This window comes from Leucoraja erinacea, chromosome 31 (genome assembly GCF_028641065.1).
Source record: "Leucoraja erinacea ecotype New England chromosome 31, Leri_hhj_1, whole genome shotgun sequence".
Taxonomy (NCBI): domain Eukaryota; kingdom Metazoa; phylum Chordata; class Chondrichthyes; order Rajiformes; family Rajidae; genus Leucoraja; species Leucoraja erinaceus.
This window is the reverse complement of record NC_073407.1, coordinates 27,401,478-27,429,366: the sequence shown is the minus strand read 5'-3', so window position 1 is coordinate 27,429,366 and position 27,889 is coordinate 27,401,478. Positions and strand designations below refer to the sequence as shown.

Sequence of the window (27,889 nt, the reverse complement as noted above, 5' to 3'; positions counted from 1 at the left end):
GATGGACACCAGGTGATGGCGGGAGCGGGAGATGTCCGGAGCCGGTGGACACCAGGTGATGGCGGGAGCGGGAGATGTCCGGAGCCGGTGGACACCAGGTGATGGCGGGAGCGGCTATGAGGTGACGAGGACGCCAGGTGAACAGTGAGCTGCACCGTGGGCGCTGCACTCCCACCACTAATCCTCATCCAGGCTAACACGACATCTCACAGAATCACACAGCCCTTCCCTTCGGCCCGACTTGCCCATACTGACCAACATGTCCCAGCTATAGTCGCACCTGCCTGCGTTTGGCCCATACCCTTCTAAACATGCCCTATCCTTCCATGTACTTGTCTAAATGTCCCCTAAACGTTAAAATAGCACCTACTCCCTCTTCTCCCATCAGGCAAACGTATGGAAGTGTGAAAATGCAGCAGTTTCTACCCAGCTGTTATCAGGTAACTGAACTATCCTACCTCAACTAGTTCCACCTCTACTAGATTCACGCCTCTTTCCCCACCACCCTCCTCTGGCTCTCCATCCTCCACTCAGACAGGGGATGTGTGGATGCACTGTGACCCAGGCCCAAACATACCTATGATTCTGTGTATCCCCTGGGATGAGAGCAGTCCTTTAGGCGGGGCAACAGCAGCATTTGGAATAGATTTCATCAGCAGCAATGGGAGAATGTCTGGAGGCAGCAGCAGTGGTCATGAAAAGACAGCCCATTCTAGAGGTCAAAACAAGGCAGATTCATTGCCCTGTGTAAAAAGGAACTGCAGATGCTGGTTTAAACCAAAGATAGACATTAAAAAGCTGGACAGGGCAGGCAACATCTCTGGAGAGAAGGAGAGGGTGATGTTACAGTAAACTCTCGTTATAACAGGTGAGAGCGGAGAAATAGTCCATTATTTCTGATTGTCCACTATAACCAAGTTAGGTAGTCTCATTATATCAGAAACAAAGAACTGCAGTTGCTGGTTAATACACAAAAGGAGACAAAGTGCTGGACTAACTCAGCAGGTCAGGTAGCATTTCTGGAAAATATGGATAGGTGACGTTTCAGGTCGAGACCCTTCTTCAGACTTTCAGTCTGGAACTGGGCCTGGAACCAGGTGAGTTGACGGCCCCTGGGCTGCTGGTGAGGATTGGCGGAGTTGATGGTCACGGCCTGCAGGTGGCTGGAATGCAGGGAAGGATCGGTGGTGGTGGTGGCAGGCACGGCTTGGATAGGGGTGGGGAAGCTGTGTGGGCCGGCAGTAGCAGCAGTAGGGTCCGGTCTGTTGATGGCCCGAGCCAAGGAATGCGTGGGGACAGAAAGGGCTGCAAATGGCCAGGGAGTCAGTGTGAGCCGGGGAAACTGTGACAGCCACCCTTAGGTCTGTCCGCTTACTGTAGTTTAATGTGGCGTAGTCTGTGTGGATTTTAGCTGACAAAGTCTCATGTCAGCTTGATCAGGGAAGTACAAAGATGCTTCTGTATTTTGATGCCTTTTTTGAATTTCCTCCTAGCTATGTATTTTAGTTCATTTCCTCGCTCTTTGCATGCTTAAGGATTGTGCAACAATCTGGCATGAAATCTGCCGCAAAAGAACCGATAGAAAGATTTCTTCAAAAGAAAGTTTGCTTTGTGATCATATGATTCATTGACCTCAAAGAGGTACATCAAAGCCTTTTATGTAACCGGGCAAGGAAGTTTGATGTAGATATTGGCAGAGGTGTAGTGTGTTTCTTAATGAAATGAGCAGATTAATTTCAGATAACAAAATACCAACTGACAATTTTAATTCTGAGTCAGATGTGTGGTGTGCAATACATTAGTGGGCAGAGGGTGATCAGAAGGCATACACACACTGCAAGTTGCTCAACATTTGTCCAATTTCTCCATACAATTCTTTCAGTAATAACTTGCAAGAAGATATAGATAATGTCCAGAAGATGGAGCAATCTCCCTGGACATTGAACGAGTTGAGTTTACAGGCTGTGATAATATCAAGGAAGGAGAGGCCAGAATGGAGAACGCCAGCACGGTCAGTTTGCTCCGTTTGTTGGCCCAGTCTGCTCCGTTTTTTGTAATTCTTTGGGACAAGACCCTGGACACTGTTAGAACTACCATCTGAAAAGTTGGATCAATCAATTGGGGCTTTGGGTGCTTTGCAATAGAACCAAACTAGTGTTCGGAAAGCATAAGTAATACGTGATAGAGTATTGGCAGAGGGATGGGGGAAGTATGTCTCTACACAGAGCAAACAGCAGGTGAATCAGTGTATAAACAATGTGTATGCGTGTCAAATCTTCATCATGGCCAATCCTTTGGGATTGGGAATGATTTGAACCTGGTTCTGTGGATTCAAAAGTTATGAAGAAGCTATTGTGGAACCACATACTCTTGCACAGATGGGTCAGGAGGTGTAGGCTGGGTGTCACAGGTGAGATGCTTGGTTACTGTGATGCAAGGACAAGAGCCTCAGTGCCATCCCAAACGCCAGTTGACACTGAAGTCATAAAAGGCTGCATACAAAAACACAGGAGGAACACAGTGGGGCAGGCAGCATCTGTGGAGGCAAAGGAATGATCAATGTTTTAGTTTAGTTTAAATATACAGCACGACACAGCAGGCCCTTCCGCCCACCTTGTCTAAAATATATGTACTCTAGCTTTATCTACCTGATATGGGAAAACTTGTTTTTTAGCATATTCCTTTCTTTGTATTCCTCTTTGTTTCTCTACCAATGTCTTTTTTGTCTCCGGCTGTACAGTTTTCTTTCCTTCTCAACGTGTCACTGTCATTTATTCCCTCTTTGCCCTTTATTGTTGTCTATCTCTATAATTCTCCCATTTTCTCCATGTCTCCTCCCACGTTCTGCTTTCTCCCCACCACACAATCTCCCATTTTCTCCATCTATTTTACAATACTTTCCAAACCAATTCCTTGAAGTAGTTTATTTCCCCATATCCATGCCTTTCCCTCTAAGGTAACTGAGCAGGGCTAAAAACTGCAGCCCATTTCATTCCCACTCTTTTGTTCTCATTACTCTCCTCCCACAGAGCTCCTCTTGTCTTTACATCCACCCCTCTAAACCCCATAATCAGTGGATCATTCAGATTCAGATTCAATTTTAATTGTCATTGTCAGTGTACAGTACAGAGACAACGAAATGCATTTAGCATCTCCCTTGAAGAGCGACATAGCAAACGATTTGAATAAAAAATAAATAATAAGTGTCCGGGGGGGGGTGATTGGCAGTCACCGAGGTACGTTGTTTAGTAGAGTGACAGCCGCCGGAAAGAAGCTGTTCCTCGACCTGCTGGTTCGGCAACGGAGAGACCTGTAGCGCCTCCCGGATGGTAGGAGGGTAAACAGTCCATGGTTGGGGTGAGAGCAGTCCTTGGCGATGCTGAGCGCCCTCCGCAGACAGCGCTTGCTTTGGACAGACTCAATGGAGGGGAGCGTGGAACCGGTGATGCGTTGGGCAATTTTCACCACCCTCTGCAGTGCCTTCCGGTCGGAGACAGAGCAGTTGCCATACCATACTGTGATGCAGTTGGTAAGGATGCTCTCGATGGTGCAGCGGTATCCCCCATAATATCCACCAGCTTCAATGGACTTCAATGCCCACAGTGTGCATGTGTGAGGGGTAGAATCTGGGAGTGAGTAGATGGGTATCCGTAGAAAGGCTAGGATAAGTGCTCAGGGCGGCACGGTGGCGCAGCGATAGAGTTGCTGCCTTACGGCGTTTGCAGAGCCGGAGATCCGGGTTTGATCCCGACTATGGGTGCTGTCTGTACCGAGTTTGTACGTTCTTCCTGAGACCGCGTGGGATTTCTCTGAGATCTTCAGTCTCCTCACACACTCCAAAGAAGTACAGGTTTGTAGGTTAATTGGCTTGGTATAATTATAAAATTATCCCTAATGTTTAGAATGGTGTTAATGTGCGAGGAATCATTGGTCGGCTTGGTCTCAGTGGGCCGAAGGGCCTGTTTCCATACTGTATCTCTAAACTAAACTAAATGGGTTGTTGATGGTGGGTACAGACTTGGTGGGCCAAATGACCTGTTTCCGTGCTGCATCTCTCTATAACTCTAATGACATCCCATTATCCAGATAGAGGAGTTTGACCTGGCATCCTTGATTTGGCAAACCAAAGAGCAGACAGTTAGATAAGTATTGAGGTGTGATAAGGAATGTGCTGCCTGAAAGGATGGTGGGAGCCAAATAAATTTACGTTTTCACAAGAGAATTGGATAAATCCTTTCAGGGAGAGTATTTGTAGAGCAACATGGAACTAATAGGGAATTGGATAGCTCTCAGAGAGGCCGGCTCTTTTTGTTTGCTGACACTAATACCTCCAAGCATGTCTGATGATATCATCTAACATTCCCCAATTTGACAATTGAGTGGCATCTGTAATAATAATATATTTATTCTGATTGTGCGCTATTAAATTCTTTCTCACCGCACCCTGATCTACCAAAGGTCACACGGTTCCTTTATACAATACAAGTACAATTGTCACTGTAGTCAGGGCAAATAATCAAAGAATTTACTGAAAAAAGACGCAAGTAGTGCCACAAATGAGCATCACTCTGGATGTTTTCGAGGGAGAAACAGAGCGTGCGGGACAGTCTTATGTCGTCAGCCTGTCTCCAACTATTTTCTCAAAAGGTCATAAATTCCTGAGATTTCACTTATAACGCACTAAAGAAGAAAATCAGTAATTTTCCCTACAAATCAATCTATCACTTAAATCTCCATAGATGCTGCCTCACTCGCTGAGTTTCTTCAGCATTTTTGTCTACCTTAAATCTTTTATAAGATCATTCTGTCATTACTAATTGTGGACTGTATCATTTCATGTCTCACTACATTATAACCCCAACAGAAATGTGGGGAGCACCATGTAATATTAAATGTGACCTTTTTGAATCTTGGACTCTGGCAGCTGAGAAGTCTTGTGGAGAATTCACCCTGACCCTACAAGTCCCAGCAATGAGGAACGGATTACACTCAGTCACCTCCAATGGGTAGGCTATGTTGGCCACAGCACCAGACAGCAGAAACAAGCACTCTGTCCCGAGCTCTGTTGCAGCAAGACAATTCTGAGTGAACAGAGCAAAAGACTCAGGAATTTTATGAGAGTGCCCACCATCATCATCCATTGTGTAGGAAGGAACTACAGATGCTGATTTAAACCGATGATAGACACAAAATACTGGAGTAACTCAGCAGGACAGGCAGCATCTCTGGAGAGAAGGAATGGGTGGCATTTCGGGTCACACTGAAGAAAGGTCCAGCTTTTTTGTGACCATCATCCACAATGCACAATTGTAAAAATCAAAACTCGAGCTCAAAGTATTTTAGCAACGAGATGCAGAAGTACACATCAACATTTCGATACGTTACCCCTGGTTAAAAGGATAATATGTACAAGTTAGACGCTTTCTCAAATACAGCTATCACATACAACTGGATGAGCTCCTTGGAGAAACTTACAAAAAGGCAGATTTTAGAAAATCATTTGATAATTTTTTTAAATGAAGGGCCCATTGTGAATTTGGATGTAGCATGATCACCTGAGATCATTGTTCAAGTGAAAGATGTTTCAAGCACAGGGTCACTCTTGTCGACTCAACGCAATTCAACCTCAGAGCAGTCATTTTCTCTCCCAGATTTTTTTACTCCCCTTGTGACTTGTGAGTTTGATGTGGCATGATCACCAAAGTAATAAAGCTGGATTGAAAAGACCTACTGCGGGACTCGGAGCTGTTGCAGCGGGACTCGGAGCTGTTGCAGCGGGACTCGGAGCTGTTGCAGCGGGACTCGGAGCTGTTGCAGCGGGACTCGGACTCGGAGCTGGGGCAGCGGGACTCGGAGCTGGGGCAGCGGGACTCGGAGCTGGGGCAGCGGGACTCGGAGCTGGGGCAGCGGGACTCGGAGCTGGGGCAGCGGGACTCTCGGAGCTGTTGCAGCGGGACTCGGAGCTGGGCAGCGGGACTCGGCTTGCAGCGGGACTTGCAGCGGGGGAGCTCGGAGCTGTTGCAGCGGGACTCGGAGGCAGCGGGACTCGGGGCAGCGGGACTCGGGAGCTGCAGCAGCGGGACTCGGCAGCGGGCGGAGCTGTTGCAGCGGAGCTGGGGCAGCGGGACTCGGAGCTGTTGCAGCGGGACTCGAGCTGATGCAGCGGGGCTCGGAGCTGCTGTTGCAGCGGGCTGCGGGACTTGGAGCTGAGGCTGCGGGACTCGGAGCTGGGGCAGTGGGACTCGGAGCTGTTGCAGCGGGACTCGGAGCTGATGCAGCGGGGCTCGGAGCTGAGGCTGCGGGACTCGGAGAGCTGAGCTGTTGCAGCTGCGGGACTCAGAGCTGTGGGCAGTGTGGGACTCGGAGCTGTTGCAGTGGGACTCGGAGCTGTTGCAGCGGGACTCGGAGCTGAGCCTGTGGTGGGCCAACTCGGAGCGGAGATGGCGTTCCTGCTTTTGGCAGCGGCGACATCACCACGGAGGTCCGCAGGACTTGAGGGCAGCATCTTCAGCCTGGATCGATCGCCTCAGCGCAGAGGGAGAACAAGGAGGGAAGAGACAGAGACTAAGACTTTTGCCTCCATCACAGTGAGGAGGTGCTTGGTGAACTCACTGTGGTGGATGTTAATTTGTGTTTATTGTATGTTTTGTTATTTATTGTTACTGTGTATGACTGCAGGCAACATAATTTTGTTCAGACCGAAAGGTCTGAATGACAATAAAGGAATCAAATTCAAATTCAAATTCAAATTCTACTCTGTACAGAAGAAGAAACGCTAACAATAACATTGTGATATTTAGCTAAACTAAACTGTGTCTCTAAACTAAACATTGGCATTTACAGTCCATTTATTGAATACATATTGCATGCCTCAGAGATGAGCTAACCTGTGCCAATAGCACTCTTGTGGTTGTGGGATCATGATCTCTGATGTTTTCTGGTGAGATTATCCAACTGTGAGAGGAATAGATCGGGTAGATGCACAGAGTCTCGTGCCCAGAGTAGGGGAATCGAGGACCAGAGGACATAGGTTTAAGGTGAAGGGAAAAAAAATTAATAGGAATCTGAGGGGTAACTTTTCCATACAACGGGTGGTGGGTGCATGGAACAAGCTGCCAGAGGAGGTAATTGAGGCAGGGACTATCCCAACATTTAAGAAAGAGATTTGTACATGGCTAGACAAACAAATGGTAGAGAAACTCAGCGGGTGAGTCAGCATCTATGGAGAGAAGGAATTGCCGATGTTTCGGGTCGAGATCCTTCTTCAGACTGATGTCGGGGGGGGGGCAGGAAAAAGCAAGGAAGAAGCAGAGTCAATAGGACTTGTGGGAGAACTGGGGAGGGGGAGGGGAAGGAGGGAGAAAGTAAGGGCCATCTAAAATTAGAGGTCAATGTTCATACCGTTGGGGTGTAAACTACCTAAGCAAAATATGGAGGTGCTGTTCCTCCAATTTGCGCTGGGCCTTGCTCTGGCAATGCAGGAGGCCCAGGACAGAAAGGTCAGATTGGGAATGGGAGGGGGAGTTGAAGTGCTGAGCAACTGGGAGATCAGGTTGGTTAAGACGGACTGAGCGGAGGTGTTCAGCAAAACGATCGCCGATCGCAAGATGCAAACAGCATCTTGCCTTCTGTCTGGGCATGCTGCAGCCTCAGGCTCAATGTGGAATTCAAGTATTTCAGGTAACACCCTGTTTTCTCCCTACAAATGTTGCTGGGTGGATCACTTTCAATTCGTCTCTTCTTTTCTCTTTCATTTCTAACTGCTAGTGTTTGCAGTAACAACTTTGGTCTCCACTCCATCACACACAGTTCTCTCCACCCTTGCTGCAGCTAAAGGCATGCTTGTTTTCAATTCTTGTGAAACATTGACTCTGTTTCTCTCCACGGATGCTGCCTGGTCTGTTGAGTGTTTCTGGCATCTTCTGTTTTAGTTTCATATATATGGCATTAGCAGTTTTTTGGTCCTAAGTTAGGATCTGTTTGGATCCACTTGATCTGAATAAAGGCCCTGAAGAGGATGATTTTGGGGAGACAAATGAAGATAGCCTGTTTGCCCTCTGTAGAGCAGTGGCTAAGTTAGTGGAGTGGACACCAGTGGCCAGACTAGGCAGAAACACCATTTGAACCACACTGCGGCACAGTGGATCAGATACTTCCTATAGACAGACACAAAAAGCTGGAGTAACTCAGCGGGACAGGCAGCATCTCTGGAGAGATGGAATGGGTGGTGTTTCAGGTCGAGGCCCTTCTTCAGACTGGTTAGGGATAAGGGAAACAAGAGCACAGGGGGAGCAGCGAGAGAGGGTGTTGCAGAACTCTCGTTGGGGAGAGGAGGAGAACTTCTTCAAAGTAGACATACCTTGGGAATTTGCAGTGGAGCAGACGAAATGTGTAAGGAGGAACATTTTGTCAGCTCCACTACAAAATCTCCTCGAGGTACGTTTACTTTAAAGAAGTTCTCCAACGAGAGTTCTGCAACATCCTCTCAAGCTGCCCCCTCTGTGCTCTCGTTTCCCTTATCCCTAACCAGTCTGAAGAAGCGTCTCGACCTGAAACGCCACCCATTCCATCTCTCCAGAGATGCTGCCTGTCACTCCAACATTTATAACTCGGGTAGTAATGAGCATGAGGCCAGAATTAGGGCACCATCAACATGGAAAGGTGAGCAGCCGATGGGCAAGACAAGTTTGGAATGGATTAGTCTATGAAGAGAGAGAAATGCAATGTACCTTTCAACACCCTGTCTCTAATCTGTTCTATGTTCACTACCAGTTCTCTCCTCTAGCCCGGACTCCCACCTGACCACATCCACAGGAAGCTCTGCCCAGACGCTGAGCTTGCACAAACTGCAGGTAGAAGTTCACTGGCCATTGTAACTATTTTTAACATGTTTGGATAGCTGTGAACTAACAGTTTCCACCCTTTTTATCTCTACATCTGCCTGAGGCTACATCACCAAATGCAATCAAGAGGAAACTATTCTGGTGTCTGCCTCACCCCCAATGTAAAGAGTATTCATTTCTCTCCATTCCCACATCAAACAAAGTCTGGTCACTGGGTGTAGATAGCGTTGATAGGTGTACTTACACCTTGCATTGCTGAGTCACTGTGTCACTCATGCCATTGCCTCTACTCATGCCCCAGGCCTGGAGTCAGGGTGATGGTGTAGATGTAGGGTCCATGTGGGGCTTCCCGGCAACGCTCACAAGTTCACACATTCTAGCAGCACAATTAGACCATTCGGCCCATCAAGTCTACAGCACCATTAAATCATGACTGATCTATCTCTCCCTCTTAACCCCATTCTGCTGCATTCTCCCCGACACCCGTACTAATCAAGAACCTATCAATCTCCACCTTTCAAATATTGATTGACTTGGCCTCCACGTGGCAATGAATTCCACAGATTCACCACCCTCTGACTAAAGAAATTCCTCCTAATTTCCTTCCTAAATGAATGTCCTTTAATTCTGAGGCTGTGACCTCTAGTCCTAGACTCTTCCACTAGTGGAAACATCCTCTCCACATCCACTCTATCTAAGCCTTTCACTATTTGGTACATATCAATGAGGTCCCCCCCCCCCCCCTCATTCTTCTAAACTCCAGCAAGTTGAGGCACAGTGCCGTCAAATGCTCATCATAAATTGACCCACTCAGTCCTGGGATTATTCTTGCAAAACTACTCTGGACCCTCTCCAGAGCCAGTGCATCCTTCCTGAGATTGGTGCCAAAAATTGCTCACAATATTCCAAATGCAGCCTGACCAGCGCCTTATAGAGCCTCAGCGTTGCATCCCTGATTTTGGTATTCTAATCCTCTTGAAGTAAATGCTGGCATTGTGTTAGCCATTGTCCACACTGACCAACTCTCTAAGAAATAAAGTACAAGAGACTATAGGGAGAGATTGAGCAGGCAAGGACTCTATTCCTTCTGTAGGATGGAACTGCAGATGTTAGTTTACACCGAAGATAGACACAAAATGCCGGAGTAACTCAGCGGAACAGGCAGCATCTCTGGTTAGAAGGAATGCGTGATGGTTCGGGTTGAGACCCTTCTTCAGGCTATTCCTTGAAGTGCAGGAAAATAGGGGATGGTCTTATACAGGTGTACAAAATCCTGAGAGGATTAGATTGGGTAGACACATACTTGCTCAGAGTAGGGGAATCGAGAACCAGAGGTCATAGGTTTAAGGTGAGGGGGGTAAGATTTAATAAGATCCCGAGGGGTCACTTTTTCACATAAAAGATGGCGGGTGTATGGAACGAGCTGCCAGAGGAGGTAGTTAAGGAAGAGACTATCGCAACATTTAAGACAGGTACATGAATATGACAGGTTTAGAAGGATATGGGCCAAACGCAAGCAGGTGGGACTAGTGTAGATGGGACGTTGGCCGGTGTGGGCAAGTTGGACAGATGGGCTTGTTTCTATGCTGTATCACTATGACTCTATAGAGTATTCGGGAGGATGGGCGAGTTACACTCCCCACGTGTGACTGTGCCTCTCCCACTCGCTCGCCCTAGGTAAAGCTCCCTGGTTAATAAACACTGATCTAGTGGCAGCTGGGCCTGTGTTTGTGTTGCCGTTTCCATGACCATAGCGCTAATGTTAGAATGATTGTTTGTTAAGCTCAAAGACAATGACAAAATGCAATAAACAGCATGACAGGCGAGTCAGGAATCCTCAGCACAGTACTCCAGAGGCAGCATCATCCTGCAGGTGTGACCATGCTCAACGTGTAAACCAGCCAACCCAGGAAACTCTGGAGCTAGCTTCCACATACAATGAAACCAATGGTACATTCCTCTCACGTTGATACAAAATGCTAGATTAACGCAGCGGGTCAGGCAGCATCTCTGGAGAAAATGAATGTAAAGTTTGAAAGATTCAGGATACAGGGCAGGTAGGATGGGTAGTCGAGGCTAGTTCATTGGCTATATTTAAGAGGGAGTTAGATGTGGCCCTTGTGGCTAAGGGGATCAGAGGGTATGGAGAGAAGGCAGGTACGGGATACTGAGTTGGATGATCAGCCATGATCATATTGAATGGCGGTGCAGGCTCGAAGGGCCGAATGGCCCACTCCTGCACCTAATTTCTATGTTTCTATGATGGCATTCACAGTAACAAGTAGCAAAGATCTTACTGAATATAAGCAAATGATTCATGTTGTGAATGGCCTTGCCTTCTCCTGATGTCCACTGGTCACTCTACACGTTCCCTCAGAGGTCCTGGGCATGGGTTCGCTGGAATGAGGGCATCACTGAGCCCACCCTGACCTGCCCACCCTACAATAGGCTCCCTCTCCATGTCCATCAACTCCTTCATAGGTTCCAGCTTCAGCAGTTTCTCCAGTGCGATTGTATGAGTGATTATTGAACCTGCTCCCTCTCCTCCAGGCCCCGTCTGAACAGTTCACTGCACAGAGTGCTTCACCATCACATTGCCTTGCAAGTGGAAAAGAAAGGTCTTGCATTCTCTCCCGCCCCTCTCCCCTCCCCCACTCTCCAGTTTCCAAAGCAAAAGATAACAGTTGTACAAAGATAAACATTCCCAGGGCATGGGGAGTAGGGGTGGGCCGGAAGGAAAGCACAGAGCATAGAAGCTGGCTTTGGCCCTTGCTGCCAGCACACACGCCTCTGCAGTCACGCATAAAGCCTGGCACTGCGGTGCGTGCTGGAAGTTACCGCAGTGGGTCTGCCGGCTTCCAAGCCCCAGGGGTAAACACTGCATCGTCTGTGCTTTGGGCTACAGTCTATCGAACAAATTTCCTGAAAAAGACTGATAAGCTGTGAGGACAGGCAGCACGGGTGTTTTCACAGTTGTGTTCCCTTACAATGCACAGAGTCAGAGTCACACAGTGTGGAAACAGGCCCTTCAGCCCAACTTGCCCCCACTGACCAACATGCTCCATCTACACCAGTCCCAATAACCTGCATATCCCTGTAAACCTGTCCTATCCATGTACCTGTCCAAATGTTTCTTAAACGTTGCGGTAGTCTCTTCCACTTTCTGAGCAAAAAACTTGCCTGCAAAAAAAATTGTTATCAACACAGTTGGACAGGTACATTGAAAGGAAAAGTTTAGAGGGATATGGACTGAATGCAGGCAGGTGGGACTAGAGTAGATGGGGTGTGTTGGTCAGCATGGGGGGGGCTGAAGGGACTGTTTCTGTGCTGTATATCTCTATGACTGTAATTGAGAGCAGCGTTCACTATCCCAGGTGCCGTGTTTGCAATTCCCACCATCAGCCGGGCCAGGGTCCATTACTGCCAGAACACGTGGGCTATCAGGACAGAAAGCTGTGGTTAACCAGACAGGGAACAGCTCCACTGTGCCGCTGGGCTGCCGAGACACTAATTTACAGCTGACAATTCCCAGGTTATTGGGCAATGCTGGTTGATACACAAAGGTTTTCATCATATATATATATATATAATCTCCTTAACATCGAAGGTCAGATGGGAGAGTTTCCCCAAGAAATCAAAATGTATTGCCTTTTGTTGCCAGTCTGAAGCAAGGTTCGATACCAAAACGTCACCTATCCATGTTCTCCAGAGATGCTGCCTGACCCGCTGAGTTAGTCCAGCACTCTGTGTCTATCTTCGGTTTAAACCAGGATCTGGAGTTCCTTCCTACTCATTACTATAAGAGTGGTTGCCTTAAATCACAAATGCACCATTGCCCCAGTGCTTGCCCCAGTCATATCTGCTTCCTGTCACAGAGGGCTCTCAGCCATCCATCCACCTCACCCCCATTGACGGTACAGTTCTCCCATTGTTCCCCTCTGCCTGAGCTCACGGCCCTCCTCCCTGTACTGTTTCCTGGCTGGGCGGGTTTGAAGCATTACGTGAGGTGTTGATGTCGATTCCTCTCACTGCTGCCCTCTGTCTCCCCTGACCCAGCGTGGCCCACGGATGCACCTCCCTGTGCATTCAGTCAAGAATGATTTGTGGTGATCTCACATCTGCTGCCGTCCACAAATTGCGACAATCTACACCAGTCGATGAATGAATAAATACTGCAGATAGTTTTTGAGAACCGATCATAGAGTGGCTGCAGTTGGCAGTAGCCATCCCAAACAATGACATTTCTTGTTGGGTGGGTGTTGTGATCCATCGCTAGTTATTGAGGTACTATCAGGCCATCTGCAGCCCACGATAATAATACACAAAGCATTTCAGATCAGTTCAGGGGTGGGCTTGTTGATTATCAATGGTTCCTGTCAACCATACGCTCTCTTTATATCTCTCTCAATCTGATACCTGGCAGGAAGCATGTTATTTTGTCCCTTGTGTACAATATTAATATTTTAAATGGGTTGCAAACGCAATATACTACAACATAACATCAGGGTGTGAGAATGATAAACCTACAAAGTGCATGTTGCAATAAGCTGTGGTCCACAGAGCAATGGCGTGTTGGATATTAGGAGAAGTGGCTCCACATCCTACCCACAGTGTGGTGACCAGAACTACACACAACACTACAAATGATTCCCTCTGACTACAAACCCCAACGCCTAGTCCCAACCATCCCGGCCTGTGAGAAGCTAGGTGCTTGTTCCTGTCGAAAGAAACAGTCCAAATAAAAGAAACAGCTCCAGGTATCAATTTCTCAGTTCATGATCCAGTCAGTGACAAAGGAATCTCCCCTAGTCCCATATACCTGCGCCAGACCATAACCCTCCAGTGGACGGTCCTGATGCAATTTTAGTCCTGCACTGCCTGGAGGGAAGGTGGAAGCTGGAGAATAATATACATGATTTAAATAAACGTTGGAAGAGGAAAGCGGTGTGAAACATTCCCTGCCTGCACCAACCATGAACACCTGTCCGCACCAGGACCACATCTGTCCATTCCTTGCCTGTTCCATCTGGCAGTCGGTAAATATCACTATTGTATCTGTGTAGGAAGTTACTGCAGCGTTTCTCCTTGTGTCTATCTTCATTCACTATTGTACCTGTCCCAGCAGCACGCTCCAGGCACATTACTCATCCTGTAAAAAAACTTTCTTTAAACTTTAACCCTTTAAACTTTCCTTTCTCCTTTAAACTTTCCCTCTCGCACGTTAAACCTGTGCCCTGTAGTATTTGACATTCCCAGCCCAGAAACAAAGATTCTGACTGTCTACCCTATCTATGCCTCTCTTCATTTTATATGGATCCATCATGTCTTCCCTCAGTGTCTGAGAAAATAATCCAAATGTGTCCAACAAATGTGCCTGTTATATCCTGGATTCAGACAATAAACAGCCTGATGCCCCTCTTCTGCTCCTGCTCCTGCTCCAGAGCCTCCACAGTAAGGTGACCAGAACTGAACACAATACTCCCAAAGTGTTAAACATTTACAACATGACTTGTCAACTTTCAGACTCGATGCCCCGATGGTTGAAGGCAAGAATGTCCGTGCCTTCTTTGCCATGCCGTCCACTTGTGTTGCCACTATCAGGGAGCTCTAAACTGGCACCACCTGTCCATCAATGCTCCTGAGTGCCCTGCCATTTATTAGATGCTCCCTTCTTGCATTTGACCCCCTAAATCCAACACTTCATTATTGTTTGGATTAAACTTCATCTGCAAATTCTCCGTCCAGATTTCCAACTGACCTATACCTTGCTGCATCACTAATCCCATTTCAATCCTTCAGACCTCTGGGTGCAGAGCCAGAATCAGGCTCACGGTATCCCACCAGAGCCCTGTATATCTCCAGCAAGATCCTTTGATTCCAGTACTCCAGTATCCTGCAACAAGGGCTGCAGCTTTGGAGTGGCACAGTGCTACAGCTAGTAGAGCTGATGCTTCATAGCTCCACAAACCCAGGTTCAATCCTGACTTCAGGTGCTGTCTATATGTTCTCCTTATGATAATGTGGGTTTCCTCCAGGTGCTCCGGTTTCCTCCCACATCCCACAGATGTGCAGGTTGGGCAGTGAATTGCCTCTGTAAACAATGGAATTAATCTGGCAGAGTTGATTGGATTGTGTAGTCATGGTTCAGCCTGGGTGGGCCGAAGGGCCTGTGTCACCTTTTATGATTGTTGCTGCAGCAATGTGGAAAGGGACATTCATCCAAGCCTTTCCTCAGCTGACAGAGGCTAGGTTTTATTTGTGATTATTTGTTGAGAGAAACTGATGCATCTTGAGGCAGGATTAGCTCAGGCAAATCAGATGCAAAAATGATGCAGCACCATGAAGGAAAACAAAAACCACGGGAATATTTTGGAATTATACAAATTCCATTTGAGTAATTCCAGGAAAATGGCAGAATTATTCTGGTGCAGGATCGCTAGAAAAAACGTGTCGTGACTAGTTGTAAACTGCATGACCAGCATTGGAAACACGGCTTCAGCCTTGGGCAGGAGGGCTCTGCATTTTGTTGTTTAGCCCTTTGCATAACTTGGCTGCACCCTTTTTGTCTCAACTAATGGAGAGGCGATCCAGACTGCATCGAGGAAAGACCCTCAGTCGCCATTCCAGCTTGCAGTTGGAAAGAAAAGGTAGGCTTTTATTTACATGGTGAATTTGAGATTCACTCAGGAGGGAGTGTGGAATTGCCACATACTGATCAACCCAGTCAGGCGTGCTGTTAGCAGAGTGTCTCAGAGACAGAATCCCTGCTTCAACACAGAACGCAAGGGTCACTGTTCACTCTGCAATGTTCAGCTGCGATACACACAAAATGCTGGAGTAACTCAGCGGGTCAGGCAGCATCTCTGGATAAAAGGAATGGGTGACGTTTCGGGTCGAGACCCATCTTCAGAATAATTAATATTGTATTTTGTAATCCATGTACAAATTGGAGTATTCCATGTACAAATAGATGCAGAATTTATAGCTCAAAAACTCTGCATTCTTTTCAACAAATGCCCAGAGTGTAAGTGTTACATGTGTTAGAGAAGGAACTACAGATGCTGGAAAATCGAAGGAAGACAAAAGTGCTGGAGAAACTCAGCAGGTGCAGCAGCATCTATGGAGCGAAGGAAATAGGCGACGTTTTGGGCCGAAACGTTGCCTATTTGTCTACCTTTAAGTGCTACATGATCTTCTCTGCACTCTCCCCCGCCAAGCACTTTGTCTAATCCTGTTCATATCTCTGTTGTTACTTTCGCCCTCATTTACTTCTCTAGTTTCTCCTTGAGTGTAATAAACAGAGGAATTGTTAGCGGTTATCCTTAAATGATCTTCATATGACAACCCCTCCTTAGGCTGTGGGCCGAAGAGCTTTTTCGTTCAGGTTCGTGACCCAACTCATTTTTAACATATTGTGTAATAATATTATATAAATCATACCTGAAACTCATCAAGAACAAAACCTGCACATCTTTAAGAAATAGAAAAACCTCAAATTTTCTGAGAATTGGCCAATCAATGCACGTTTGACTTTAAATTTGGACGCAAATTGACCAATCCCGCGCTTTGTTTTATGGTCACTAGACAGCGGAGACCCTGGGATCATGGCTGCCTCCTCATTACAACAAAACAATAGCGAGGTTTCCAAGGATAAAGGTAACGCTCACCTTGCTGATCATTTTGTTTTTCAAATGATTTATCTTTATAAAGTTATGATGTGAACGGTTAAATAAAAATGATAAATAACAAATGTAGGGTTAGGATTAGGGTCAGTCAGTCTGTCATTCTGTCGGTCGGGTTTGGCGGTAGGCCGATGGATGCTGTGGAGGATTGGTTGGTCGGGCCATCGGGCCTCTGGCGGGTGGTGAGCGTTGGGTCGGGCTGGGCCTCCGGTGGGTGGTGAGCGTTGGGTCGGGCTGGGCCTCTGGCGGGTGGTGAGTGTTGGGTCGGGGTGGGCCTCTGGCGGGTGGTGAGTGTTGGGTCGGGCTGGGCCTCCGGTGGGTGGTGAGAGTTGGGTCGGGCTGGGCCTCTGGCGGGGGGTGAGCGTTGGGTGCTTGGGTGGTGAGTGTTGGGGGCTGGGCCTCTGGCGGGTGGTGAGCGTTTGGGTCGGGCTGGGCCTCTGGCGGGTGGTGAGTGTTGGGTCGGGCTGGGCCTCCGGTGGGTGGTGAGAGTTGGGTCGGGCTGGGCCTCTGGTGGGTGGTGAGTGTTGGGTCGGGCTGGGCCTCTGGTGGGTGGTGAGCGTTGGGTCGGGCTGGGCCTCTGGTGGGTGGTGAGCGTTGGGTCGGGCTGGGCCTCTGGTGGGTGGTGAGCGTTGGGAGTGCTGATGGCAGCCCGGGCGACGTGCAGGGCCACGTGCAGGGCCATGCTGCTCCCCACCATCATCACCATCATCACCACCATGCTAGCCGAGGTGGACGCGCTGCTGGACCACACGTACGGAGCCCGCAGCCGGTCCCAAAGCGGCTCCAGCTCCAGCTCCAGCCGTTGGCAGCTCTGGAAGGGGGGTGGGTTAGGGGTAGGCATTTTCCTGTCTGTGGAAGATGCCTTAGCCGTCCCCCAGCCTGTCACTGCCCCAGTCCCACTTTAACCGTGACCCCAACTCTACACACTGGCAGTCTCATTTGAAACAAAACGCACATTTATATTCATTATATTCTTTTTATAATCATATAATTATAATTATACGTAATTATAAATGATTACAATCATATTCACGTCATATATATATATGGTATAATAATACATGGTTTAAATAGATTGCAACACGGAAATAAGCTCCCATAGTGTAATATGGGCATTGGACACTAGATGGCACTTACTTTTTTGATCTCATTTAATTAATTAATGTGCAACTTTTGGCAATGACGAGTTATGACTTCTTTCTCAATTATATTTTGATCTAAATCTGTGCAAAATGTAGATCCGAGACATGGGTCACGAAAGTTGATTTCTAGACACACTTTTGATGCTCGGCCCACAGCCTACCTCATTACCTCCCAGGAGCTACCCTTGCTAATTGATAATGTGCTGATCCTCAGGTTGTGGACTTCCCCAACATGGGGAACATTTTTCCTGCATCTAGCCTGTCCAATCCTTTAATAATGTAATGTTTCTATAAGATCCCCTGTCATCTCTCTAAATTCCAATGACTGGAGTCTAGCCACGTTGTTCCTATGTTTAAGAAATGCCGTAGACAAGGAACAGAGAGATGAAGACTGTGCAGACACATGGGATTAGTGTCATTTGGCATCATGGTCAGCAGAGATGTCGTGGGCTGAAGGGCCTGTTGGTATGCTGTACTGTATGTATTCTATGTTCCAATCACCTGAATCCTGGGGATTTGAAGGAAATGACAGTGGAGGGAGCACATGCAGAAAGCAGACACCTATTGACCACTTGGACTATTATCTGTAGTGGGGAAAATACAGGAATCCTTCATTAAGGAAGTAGTGTGATGGAAGGAACTGCAGATGCTGGTTTGGAAGATAGACACAAAATGCTGGAGTAACTCAGTAGGCCAGGCAGTGTCTCCTTTCTCCAGAGAAGGAATGGGTGGCTTTTCGTGCTGGGAGACTAGTCTGAAGAATGGTCTTGACCCGAAACATCACCCATTCCTTCTCTCCAGAAATGCTGCCTGTCCCGCTGAGTTACTCCAGCATTTTGTATCTATTAAGGAAGTAGTAACAGGTCGCTTAGAAAACAATAGCAGGGTTGTGCAGAATCACAAGAAGTTAAGCAAGAGGAATTACGGTTAACGAGCAGGTTAGAGTTTTGAGGTTAATATTAACAGGAAATATAGCATCAAATCAATGGATGTTTGTTTCAAGAAGGAGTTTGTCTCTAATATTATTATCATCCACAAGATCATTAAACTGAATCAGTTCACAGTGGAATATATGAGTGTTGATGAAGTATTGTATAATAGAGAGAAAGGAATAAATGGTTCGTGCTTGGGTTGGGAGCTGCAAATGATGGGGTCACCCAGGGGTCAGGGCTAAGGCTGTTCACACTCTGGATTAATGACTGGTCGAGGAATTGAGTGTGAAATTCATAACTTCATAAGTTCTAGGAGTTGAATTAGGCCATTCAGTCCATCAAGTCTCCTGCCATTCAATCACGGAGACCTATCTCAACCCCATTCTCCTGCCTTCTTCTCATAACCCTGAAACCCGTACTAATCAAGAAAAATACCCAAATCTGCTGATATATAAAGTTAGGAGGCAGAGACAGTTTAGGGGGTCAAAATATATTGACTAAGTAAAAAAGACACAGAGTGATGGAGAAACTCAGCAGGGTCAAGCAGCATCTCTGGAGAACATGGATAGGTGACGTTTCACAGAGTGCTGGAGTAACTAAGCGGGTCAGGCAGCATCTGTGGAGAACATGGATAGGTGACATTTCGAGTTGGGACCTTTCGTCTCAACTAGATTAATTAATCTGAGGTTACCACTTGTCATCCACATGGAACACACTCAGGGCTGGTGGGCTGGCAGCTCAGTCACTCAAAGTTGGTGGGCTGGCAGCTCAGTCGCTCAGGGCTAATGTGCTGGCAGCTCAGTTACTCAGGGCTGGTGGGCTGGCAGATCAGTCACTCAGGGCTGGTGAGCTGGCAGTTCACTCACGGCTATTCCTTGAAATTATTCCTTGAAATTCCATTTCAAGCAGAGAGCAGGCCATCTACCCTGTTACACAAATCAGCCCACCAGCCCTGAGTGACTGAGCTGGCAGACCCACAATATCCATACTAGCCCTCTGGAAACCAGTCCCTTCGGCCCACAACACCCATACTAGCGCTCCAGAAAGCCCCCACCACTGGCCACCAATATTGGAATTGGTGGAGGTGGAATATTGCGTGTGAACATGGGACCCAACAGGTCCCACTTAGTCTAGTGACAATTAAACTCTGGACTCTTGACTCATGATAATCTATCAAGAAGGACGTGTGATTGTAAACTGAGCCGTGATAGATAAGCAGGAGTTGTGATATTTGGGAGGAAACAAGGAAACCACCCAGTTCTAGGAATATAAGGTTGTAAATAGGCGGGTGCAGCAATGAGACTCTGGACACAAATACAGTGATGTCCGGGAGAAGCATCACAAAGCCGGCATGGCAGGAGGGGTGGAAGTGAGAGGCAGAAGCCTCTTCAACATCTTAGTTTAGTTTAGAGATACAGCACAGAAACATGGCCTTCGGCCCACCGAGTCCACGCCTACCAGCAATCCCTGCGTACTTGCCATACTAGGGACAATTTACAAATTTACCGAGCTGCTTAAACTACAAACCTGTACATCATTAGAGTGTGGGAGGAAACCGGAGCACCCGGAGAAAACCCACGTGGTCACAGGGTGGGTTTACAAACGCCGTAAAGTCAGCATCCATTGTCGATCGCTAGCGCTGTGAGGCAGCAGCTCCACCCGCTGCCCCACTGTGCTGCCCTTATCCATCACGCATTCTTCAGAAAATGAAGAGTTCTTCTCTCCCACCTGAAGTCATCTGAGCATTTTATGAAGATATAGAGAGAGCACAGAATGTACAATAAAGTTTTCTAATGCTGGGACTAAAACTGAGGATACAGCAGTCAGGAAGGATGGAGATCTCTAGAAGATGGACACAAAAAAGCTGGAGTAACTCAGGGGGTCAGACAGCATCCCTGGAGAAAAGGAATAGGTGACGTTTCAGGTTGAGATTCTTTGAAGGGTCCTGATCAGAATCTTCACCCATTCCTTCTCTCCAGAGATACTGTGTGACCCGCTGAGTGACTCCAGCATTTGGTGACTATCACAGTTGGACTGAGTCTTGATGACCACCTGCTAATGATTAGCTGGGCACTGCCCATTCACACAGACCTGCTCCTGACAATGGGCACTGAGTAGCATTGAACAGGCAGCCAGTCAGTTAGTGATTAACCCAGCACAGCCTCTGTGTGAATGACTGTGATGTGTTTGTCATCTCCCGCAGCTGCATCAATGTGCATGGTGTTGCACAGCATTCACAGAGCAGTGGGGAGAGGGCCCGGGGGAGAGGAAGTGGTTTTATTCCTCGGCTGTGGTTTAACAGGTTGTGTGACTCTGCACTTATCTACTTGCGCTGTGAGCTGTGAGCTAACAGAGCTGTGTTAACCGTGGCTACAGGATTAGAGAGCTGGACAAAGACCACAGACCAGCTGAAGAGAGGGCTTCACCATACAGGTAGGTAGGCAGAGGGTGGGTGGGTGTGTGTGTGTGTGGGGAGAGATCGCAGCTACTGAAGAACCAACAGTGTATACTGTCAGCCAGACATGTAACTGACCCACAGGACCACAGCACTGGAGCATTCCACAATGATTTATTTCTATACGCTGCACCTGGTTATTCACAATTGGAAGTTGGGTCTCGACCGGAAATGTCACTTATCCATGTTCGATGTACGATGGAACCCAGGTCTCCTGCTGTGAGGCAGCAACTCTACCACTGCACCACCGTTGGGTCCATCACCCCTTCTCCCAGTTTAACCCCACGCTCTGTCCCACAGCCTGGAAACAGTCTCTCATTATCCATTCCCTCAGCATGGATTAACTCCCCTGCTCACTCCAGCAGCTCACCCCCCTTCATTGAACTAATCTGTTCTTCTGGGTTTGAGTTCAACTTCCCCAACATCAACTACTCTTTGTGGCAGCTTGTTCCACTTTCTAACCACACTCTGGACAAAGTTTCTTTCACATTCATATCTTGACTTTTGGATGTTGATCATGTACAAAAGTTTTCCAAGGTCACTTCACCTGTCAATCTTCCCTTTCCTGTAAACCCCAGCCTGTTCAACATTCCTGGCAGTGATAACTTCCTCTTCAGATAATATAACGTTTTTTACCATTTGTCCCCATTGCCTTGATATTATTTTGCAACAAAGAGGCCAGAACCATACAGCAAGCTGTCAGTAATGGGACACAAAGTGCTGGAGTAACTCAGCTGGACGGGCAGCATCTCTGGAGAGAAGGAATGGGTGACGTTTCGGGTCGAGACCCAAGAAGTGTTGCAGCAAGAAACGTCACCTATCCCTTCTCTCCAGAGATGTGGCCTGACCCGCTGAGTTACTCCAGCACTTTGTGTCTAAACCAGCATCTGCAGTTCCTTCCTACTCAGTAATGGGACACAGTGGTGCAGCTAATTGAGCCAGCCGCTGCTACACTGTGGTTCAATCCTGACCTCTGGTGCTGTTCTGTGTGGAGATAGTGTGGGTTTTCCCCAGGTGCTCCGGTTTCTACCTACTGCTCAGACAGGCAGGTGAGTGGGTGCTGGAGATTGCCCCGAGTTTGCAGGTGAGTGGTGGAATGGTCAGGGACATTGATGGGAATGTGAGAGAATAAAATAGGAAAAGTGTAAGAGGAATGTAGATGAGTGTTTGGTGGTCAGTGCAGACCTGCTCAGCTGAAGATGAGTGTTTGGTGGTCAGTGCAGACCCGCTCAGCTGAAGATGAGTGCTTAAAGTGAGGGACCCGCTCAGCTGATGGGCCTGTTCAGTTTTGTTTTTAGTTTAGTTTAGAAATAAAGTGCGGAAACATGCCCGGTCACGGGGGAACGTACAAACTCCCTACGTACAGCACGCGTGGTCAGGATCCAACTGGGGTCTCTGGCACTGTGAGGCAGCAACTCTACCGCTGCGCCACCGTGCTGCCCCGTATCTTGACTTTCTGAGTGTTTCTGTGCAGTAATGAGATGTGGAGTTGCTAATAAGATAAGAGTGGACATGGGGAGATTTTACAGAAGTATTCAAGACTCACTCAGTCCTGCTAAAAGGTTATTGAACTTTGAATTCATCAGCTGCCCTAGACGTCACTGGTATGGGCAGTATTTACCAGCCCTCTCTAACTGCTCTTGGTGTGCTGACCTCTCCAGCCTCTAGGAAGCCATCCCTGCTGCCACAGAGTTACTGAGTGGGAAGATTTAGGTCGGAGACTAGACGATACTTCCAAATCGAGACACTGTACAGCTTGGAGCTGCAGAGCAAAGGCAATTTCCTTCTCCATAAATACTGCCTAATCCACCAAGGATTTCCAAAGTATGTTGTTTGTATTGTTTCTGGATTCCAGCATATGTAATGTTTTGATTCTGTGAGGGAAATGAGCAGAACTCTCAGAGCTATAGAGATCTAGAAAGAATACAGTGTGGAAACAGGCCCTTCGGCCCAACTTGCCCACACCAACCAACATGTCCCATCTACACTAGTCCCAGCTGCTTGCATTTGGTCATCCCTCTAAACCTGTCCTATCCATGTACCTGTCGAAATGTTTCTTAAATGTTGCAATAGTATCAGCCTCAACTACTTCCTCTGGCAGCTCGTTCCAGACACCCACCACCCTCTGCGTGATAAAGTTACTCAAGTTCCCATGACATTTATCCTCACTCACTTTAAGCCAGGTCCTCTGCTTCTCGATTCCTCTGCTCTGGGCAAATTACTGCTTTTACCTGATCTATTCCTTTCAAAATGTTTACACCTCTGTAAGATTACTCCTCATCCTCTGGTGCCCCAAGGAATACAGTCCCAACCTGCACAAGCTCTCCCTGTAGCTCAGTCCCTCAGGTCCTGGCAACATCCTCTTAAATCTTCTCTGAACCCTTTCAAACTTGACAATATCTTTCCTATAATATGGTGCCCAAAACTGAACACAATACTTTAAATACACCCTCACCAACGTCTTATATATGCCGAAAGTCTTCTTGACCACCTTACCTACCTGCGACTACACTTTCAAGCAACTATGTACCTGGACACCTAGATCCCTCTGCTCTACAACACTACCCAGAGCCCTACCATTCACTGTGTGTAGGTCCTGCCCATGTTAGACTTCTCAAAATGCAACACCTCACATTTCTCTGTATTAAATTCCATCAATCATTCCTCATCCCACCTGGCCAATCGATCCAGATCCTGCTGCAATCTTTCACAACCACTATCTGCAAAACTACCCACTTTAGTGTAATCTGCAAACTTGCTAAGCATGCCATGTACGTTCTCATGCAAATCATTGATATAGATAAATAGTTAGATATTTGCAGGATCCATGGATTAAAGTAAGATCACTAGGCACAGGGTACCCACAATGCTGGTGAAAAGCCCACTGATGATCCCCATTTACACAACTCCACCCAAAGCGTCACCTATTCCTTTTTTTCCAGAGATGCTGTCTAACTCGCTGAGTTACTCCAGGTTTTTTGTCTATATGCAGAACTTTGAAACTGGTTAATTGATTATAAAACACCTTGTTCAGCAGTTGTAAAATATAAATGCCCTGGGTCTCGAGATTGTGAAATATAAAGTAATTTCTTAGATACTTGGGCAGAATTGAAGATAGACACAAAATGCTGGAGTATCTCAGCAGGACAGGCAGCATCTCTGCCGCTGAGTTACCCCAAGCATTCTGTGTCTATCTTCGATTTAAACCAGCATCTGCAGTTCTTTCCCACACAAAGGGTATGAATTAATATGTTTGTAGAGAGAGCAGGAAGTAAGCGGTCTCTGGCACGCCGGTGGGTACATTGTGCCAGGGTGTGGAGGGGGTGAGTGGGCTGGAGAGGGGAGTAACAGGCAGCCCACTGTGGTGGGTACAGTGAGTGTGTGAGTGGGGTGAGTGGGCTGGAGAGGGGAGTAACAGGCCTCTCTCTCCTAGTTGTGGGGAACAGCAGGCCAGACAGTTTCAGCAATCCAGTGCACAAACATGCAGAAGGGGAAGGGGAGGAGCAACCTCACTGCTGAACAGAAGCAACTCTTTACATCAGGACTTCCTGATATAGTGTGGACAGTACACAGCTTCTCATTAGCGGCGAGCTGTAGTTAGGAAGTAGCCGGAACCTCTCGCTGGGACAGTGGCTGAGCTTGAGCCCATGACTTGTAGGGTGAGTACTGGGCAGAAACATCAGGTGTCCTCAGGGAACCTCTGGAAGTTGCGGGTGTGTTTGTAGTTGCTGCCCAGCCCCAGTGCTGTGGGATTATTTTGGCCTTGCAGGAATTCCCAGAACCATTGGCATCTCTCCAGTGCCCAGTCCCTAGGCCTTGACTGCTCCCCTTGGTTACCCAACTTAAAGCTTGATTCAGTGCCTTCTAGTTCAATACCCTGTCTTTGAGCTCAGTTCAGTTTATTGTCACGTGTACTGAGGTACAGTGAATAGCTTTTTGTTGCGTGCTAACCACTCAGCAGAAAGACTGTACATGATTACAATTCATCCATTTACAGTGTACAGATACAGGATAAAGGACAATATCGTGAATAAGGTTTACTGCAACTTAATGCCAGTAGAGTCTGATAAAAGATAGTCTGAGGATCTCCAATGAGCTAGATATTATTTCAAGACTGTTCTCTGGTTGTGATAGGATGGTTCAGTTGCCTGATAACAGCTGGGAAGAAACTGTCCCTGAATCTGGAGGTGTGCGTTTTCACACTTCTGTACCTATTGCCCGATGGGAGAGGGGGGAAGAGGGAGTGGCCGGGGTGCGGCTGGTCCTTGATGATGCTGCTGGCCTTGTGGAGGCAGGGTGCGGCTGGTCCTTGATGATGCTGCTGGCCTTGCGGAGGCAGGGTGCAGCTGGTCCTTGATGATGCTGCTGGCCTTGTGGAGGCAGGGTGAGGCTGGTCCTTGATGATGCTGCTGGCCTTGTGGAGGCAGGGTGCTGCTGGTCCTTGATGATGCTGCTGGCCTTGTGGAGGCAGGGTGCGGCTGGTCCTTGATGATGCTGCTGGCCTTGTGGAGGCAGGGTGAGGCTGGTCCTTGATGATGCTGCTGGCCTTGTGGAGGCAGGGTGAGGCTGGTCCTTGATGATGCTGCTGGCCTTGTGGAGGCAGGGTGCGGCTGGTCCTTGATGATGCTGCTGGCCTTGCGGAGGCAGGGTGGGGCTGGTCCTTGATGATGCTGCTGGCCTTGCGGAGGCAGGGTGAGACTGGTCCTTGATGATGCTGCTGGCCTTGCGGAGGCAGGGTGGGGCTGGTCCTTGATGATGCTGCTGGCCTTGTGGAGGCAGGGTGGGGCTGGTCCTTGATGATGCTGCTGGCCTTGCGGAGGCAGGGTGGGGCTGGTCCTTGATGATGCTGCTGGCCTTGCGGAGGCAGGGTGCGGAGGGTGTGTGGAGGGTGTTGCTGTGTTGGTTAAATAGTTCTTGTGCTTGTTACAGGGAGCACATTGATGGAACCCAAGGGGGCTGAGCCAACCAGACGAGCGATGGAGTCCATGCCCAATGGGGTGCCTGTGCCCAGACACAAGATGTCCACCTTTGCATCACCGCTGAGAGCGGCCTGCCGTATCCGCCACAAATACCTGTTGATGAAGAGGCGGAGGGTCAGCACAGAGCAGCGGGAGCCCGGCGATGGGGAGAGGCCGGGGGTCAAGGGGCAGGAGTGCCAGGGTCGCGGGGTCAGGAACAGGGGCAAGCCACCAGAGCACTTCACCTTCGACAAGGTCCCCCCCGTCAGGGCCACCAGGAAGCGGCGCTCACACAAGAAGCGCAGAGTGCTCTACCCAAACGACAGCCGGAAGTACCTTCCCGAGGAGAAGAAAAGCAAGGCCAAACACTGCCTCTTCTTGCTGAGTGTTATTGTGTTCTTTCAGATATACAACGCCATCGAGAACCTGGATGACAACGTGCTAAAGTATGACTTGGCAGGGCTGGAGAAGACACTTAAGAGGGAGGTGTTTGGGCAGGCAGTTGCCATTGACAGAGTGATGGATCTGCTGAATGACTACCTGTCTACTCACAGTCACAACAAACCACTGGTGCTGTCTGTCAATGGGCCCATCGGGGTGGGCAAGAGCCTGCTGGGCAGACTGTTGGCCAAACACTTCCGTTCAGTGCTGGGTGACGAGCTGGTGTACCAGTACTATGTGCTGCATCACTGCCCAACCGACGACAACGTAACCAGCTGTCAGCAGGAGCTGCAGGTGGTCATCTCGGAGATAGTCAGCCGTGCCGAGGATGAGGAGAAGATCCCGATGCTCATCTTCGACGAGGTGGAGTTGATGCAGCCCGCCCTCCTGGACTTCCTGCACAACTTCCTCCAGCCCAACCAGACCAACGAGTTCCTCAATGCGGTTTACATATTGGTCAGCAACCACGGGCAGGCCGAGATAACCAAGTTTGTTCTCCACAACGCTTCTAGTGGCATGACCCAGCAGCCAGCAAAGTCTGAAGAGCTTCTCTTCACAGTGCGGTCTTCACTGGAACACATCCACCCACTGTGGAACCATGCCGACATTGTGCCCTTCACCCTGCTCCAGAGACACCACATCCTCGAGTGCTTCTTAGAAAAGATGATGGCAGAAGGATTCTACCCAGACTCGGCCCATCTGGACAAGCTGGCCGGCGAGCTGAATTACTACTCTGTTGGCGAGCACCAGTTCTCTGTCCATGGCTGCAAGCACGTAGACTCCAAAATGAACCTCTTGCATTGATGACGGAGGCTGACTCTCAGCAACACAATGACAGGAGAGGCTTTGGGACATTCATCGTCCTCTCTCTGCTTGCCCCTGCCCCTAGGTTTACTAATGGAATGGCACAGGGCAGGTGTGTTGGACAATCATCCGCTCACTAACTGTAACCGCACCACGCTACATACATCGAGTAACTTTGTGCAAAAAGACAATTCATGACGCTTCTGTCTACTGTTCACTTTCTGTCAAGGAAAATATATGTTGTTGCTAAAATGAAGTAACCATTTCAAAAGCAAAGTGAGTGCTGTGAATATTGTGTCTCAGGCACTGAGTCAGTGCTGTATTGTACAACAGTCTGTGTTAGTGTTCGCACTATTAGTGAACTGTACAATAGTGTCCAGTCTGTGTTAGTGCGGTAATGTTACAACAGTGGCCAATCATTTACAGTGTCTGTGTTGATCTGTGGACCCGTGGTCAGTCGGTGTTTGTGTCCACATTGAGTCTGTGCTGTACAGGGGGAGTTGATCACACATTATTCTATCTGCAGTTAAATGAGATGGTAGTGCCTAACCCTGCTTGACTCTAAACTGAAAAGCCGACAGGCATTTTCCATTCTTGAATCATGTTAGTAGGTCAGAGCCACACCAAGTGCA

General features: G+C 48.1%; 1 protein-coding gene across 6 annotated transcripts; it reads left to right on the top strand.

Moving 5' to 3' along the window:
- LOC129712163 (torsin-4A-B-like) lies at positions 1–27,533 on the top strand. 6 transcript variants are annotated; one of them, XM_055660400.1, is made up of 3 exons: positions 15,305–15,490; positions 16,428–16,499; positions 25,984–27,533. In XM_055660400.1, exons 1-3 carry the CDS (start codon positions 15,418–15,420, stop codon positions 27,255–27,257), a joined length of 1,419 nt encoding a protein of 472 aa, XP_055516375.1. In that variant the 5' UTR covers positions 15,305–15,417; the 3' UTR covers positions 27,258–27,533. The 6 variants fall into 6 exon arrangements, with proteins under 6 accessions (XP_055516378.1, XP_055516376.1, XP_055516375.1 ...); XM_055660403.1 differs by lacking the exons at positions 15,305–15,490; positions 16,428–16,499 and adding an exon at positions 1–98; XM_055660401.1 differs by lacking the exons at positions 15,305–15,490; positions 16,428–16,499 and adding an exon at positions 7–137.
- Positions 27,534–27,889: the final 356 nt, after the last annotated feature.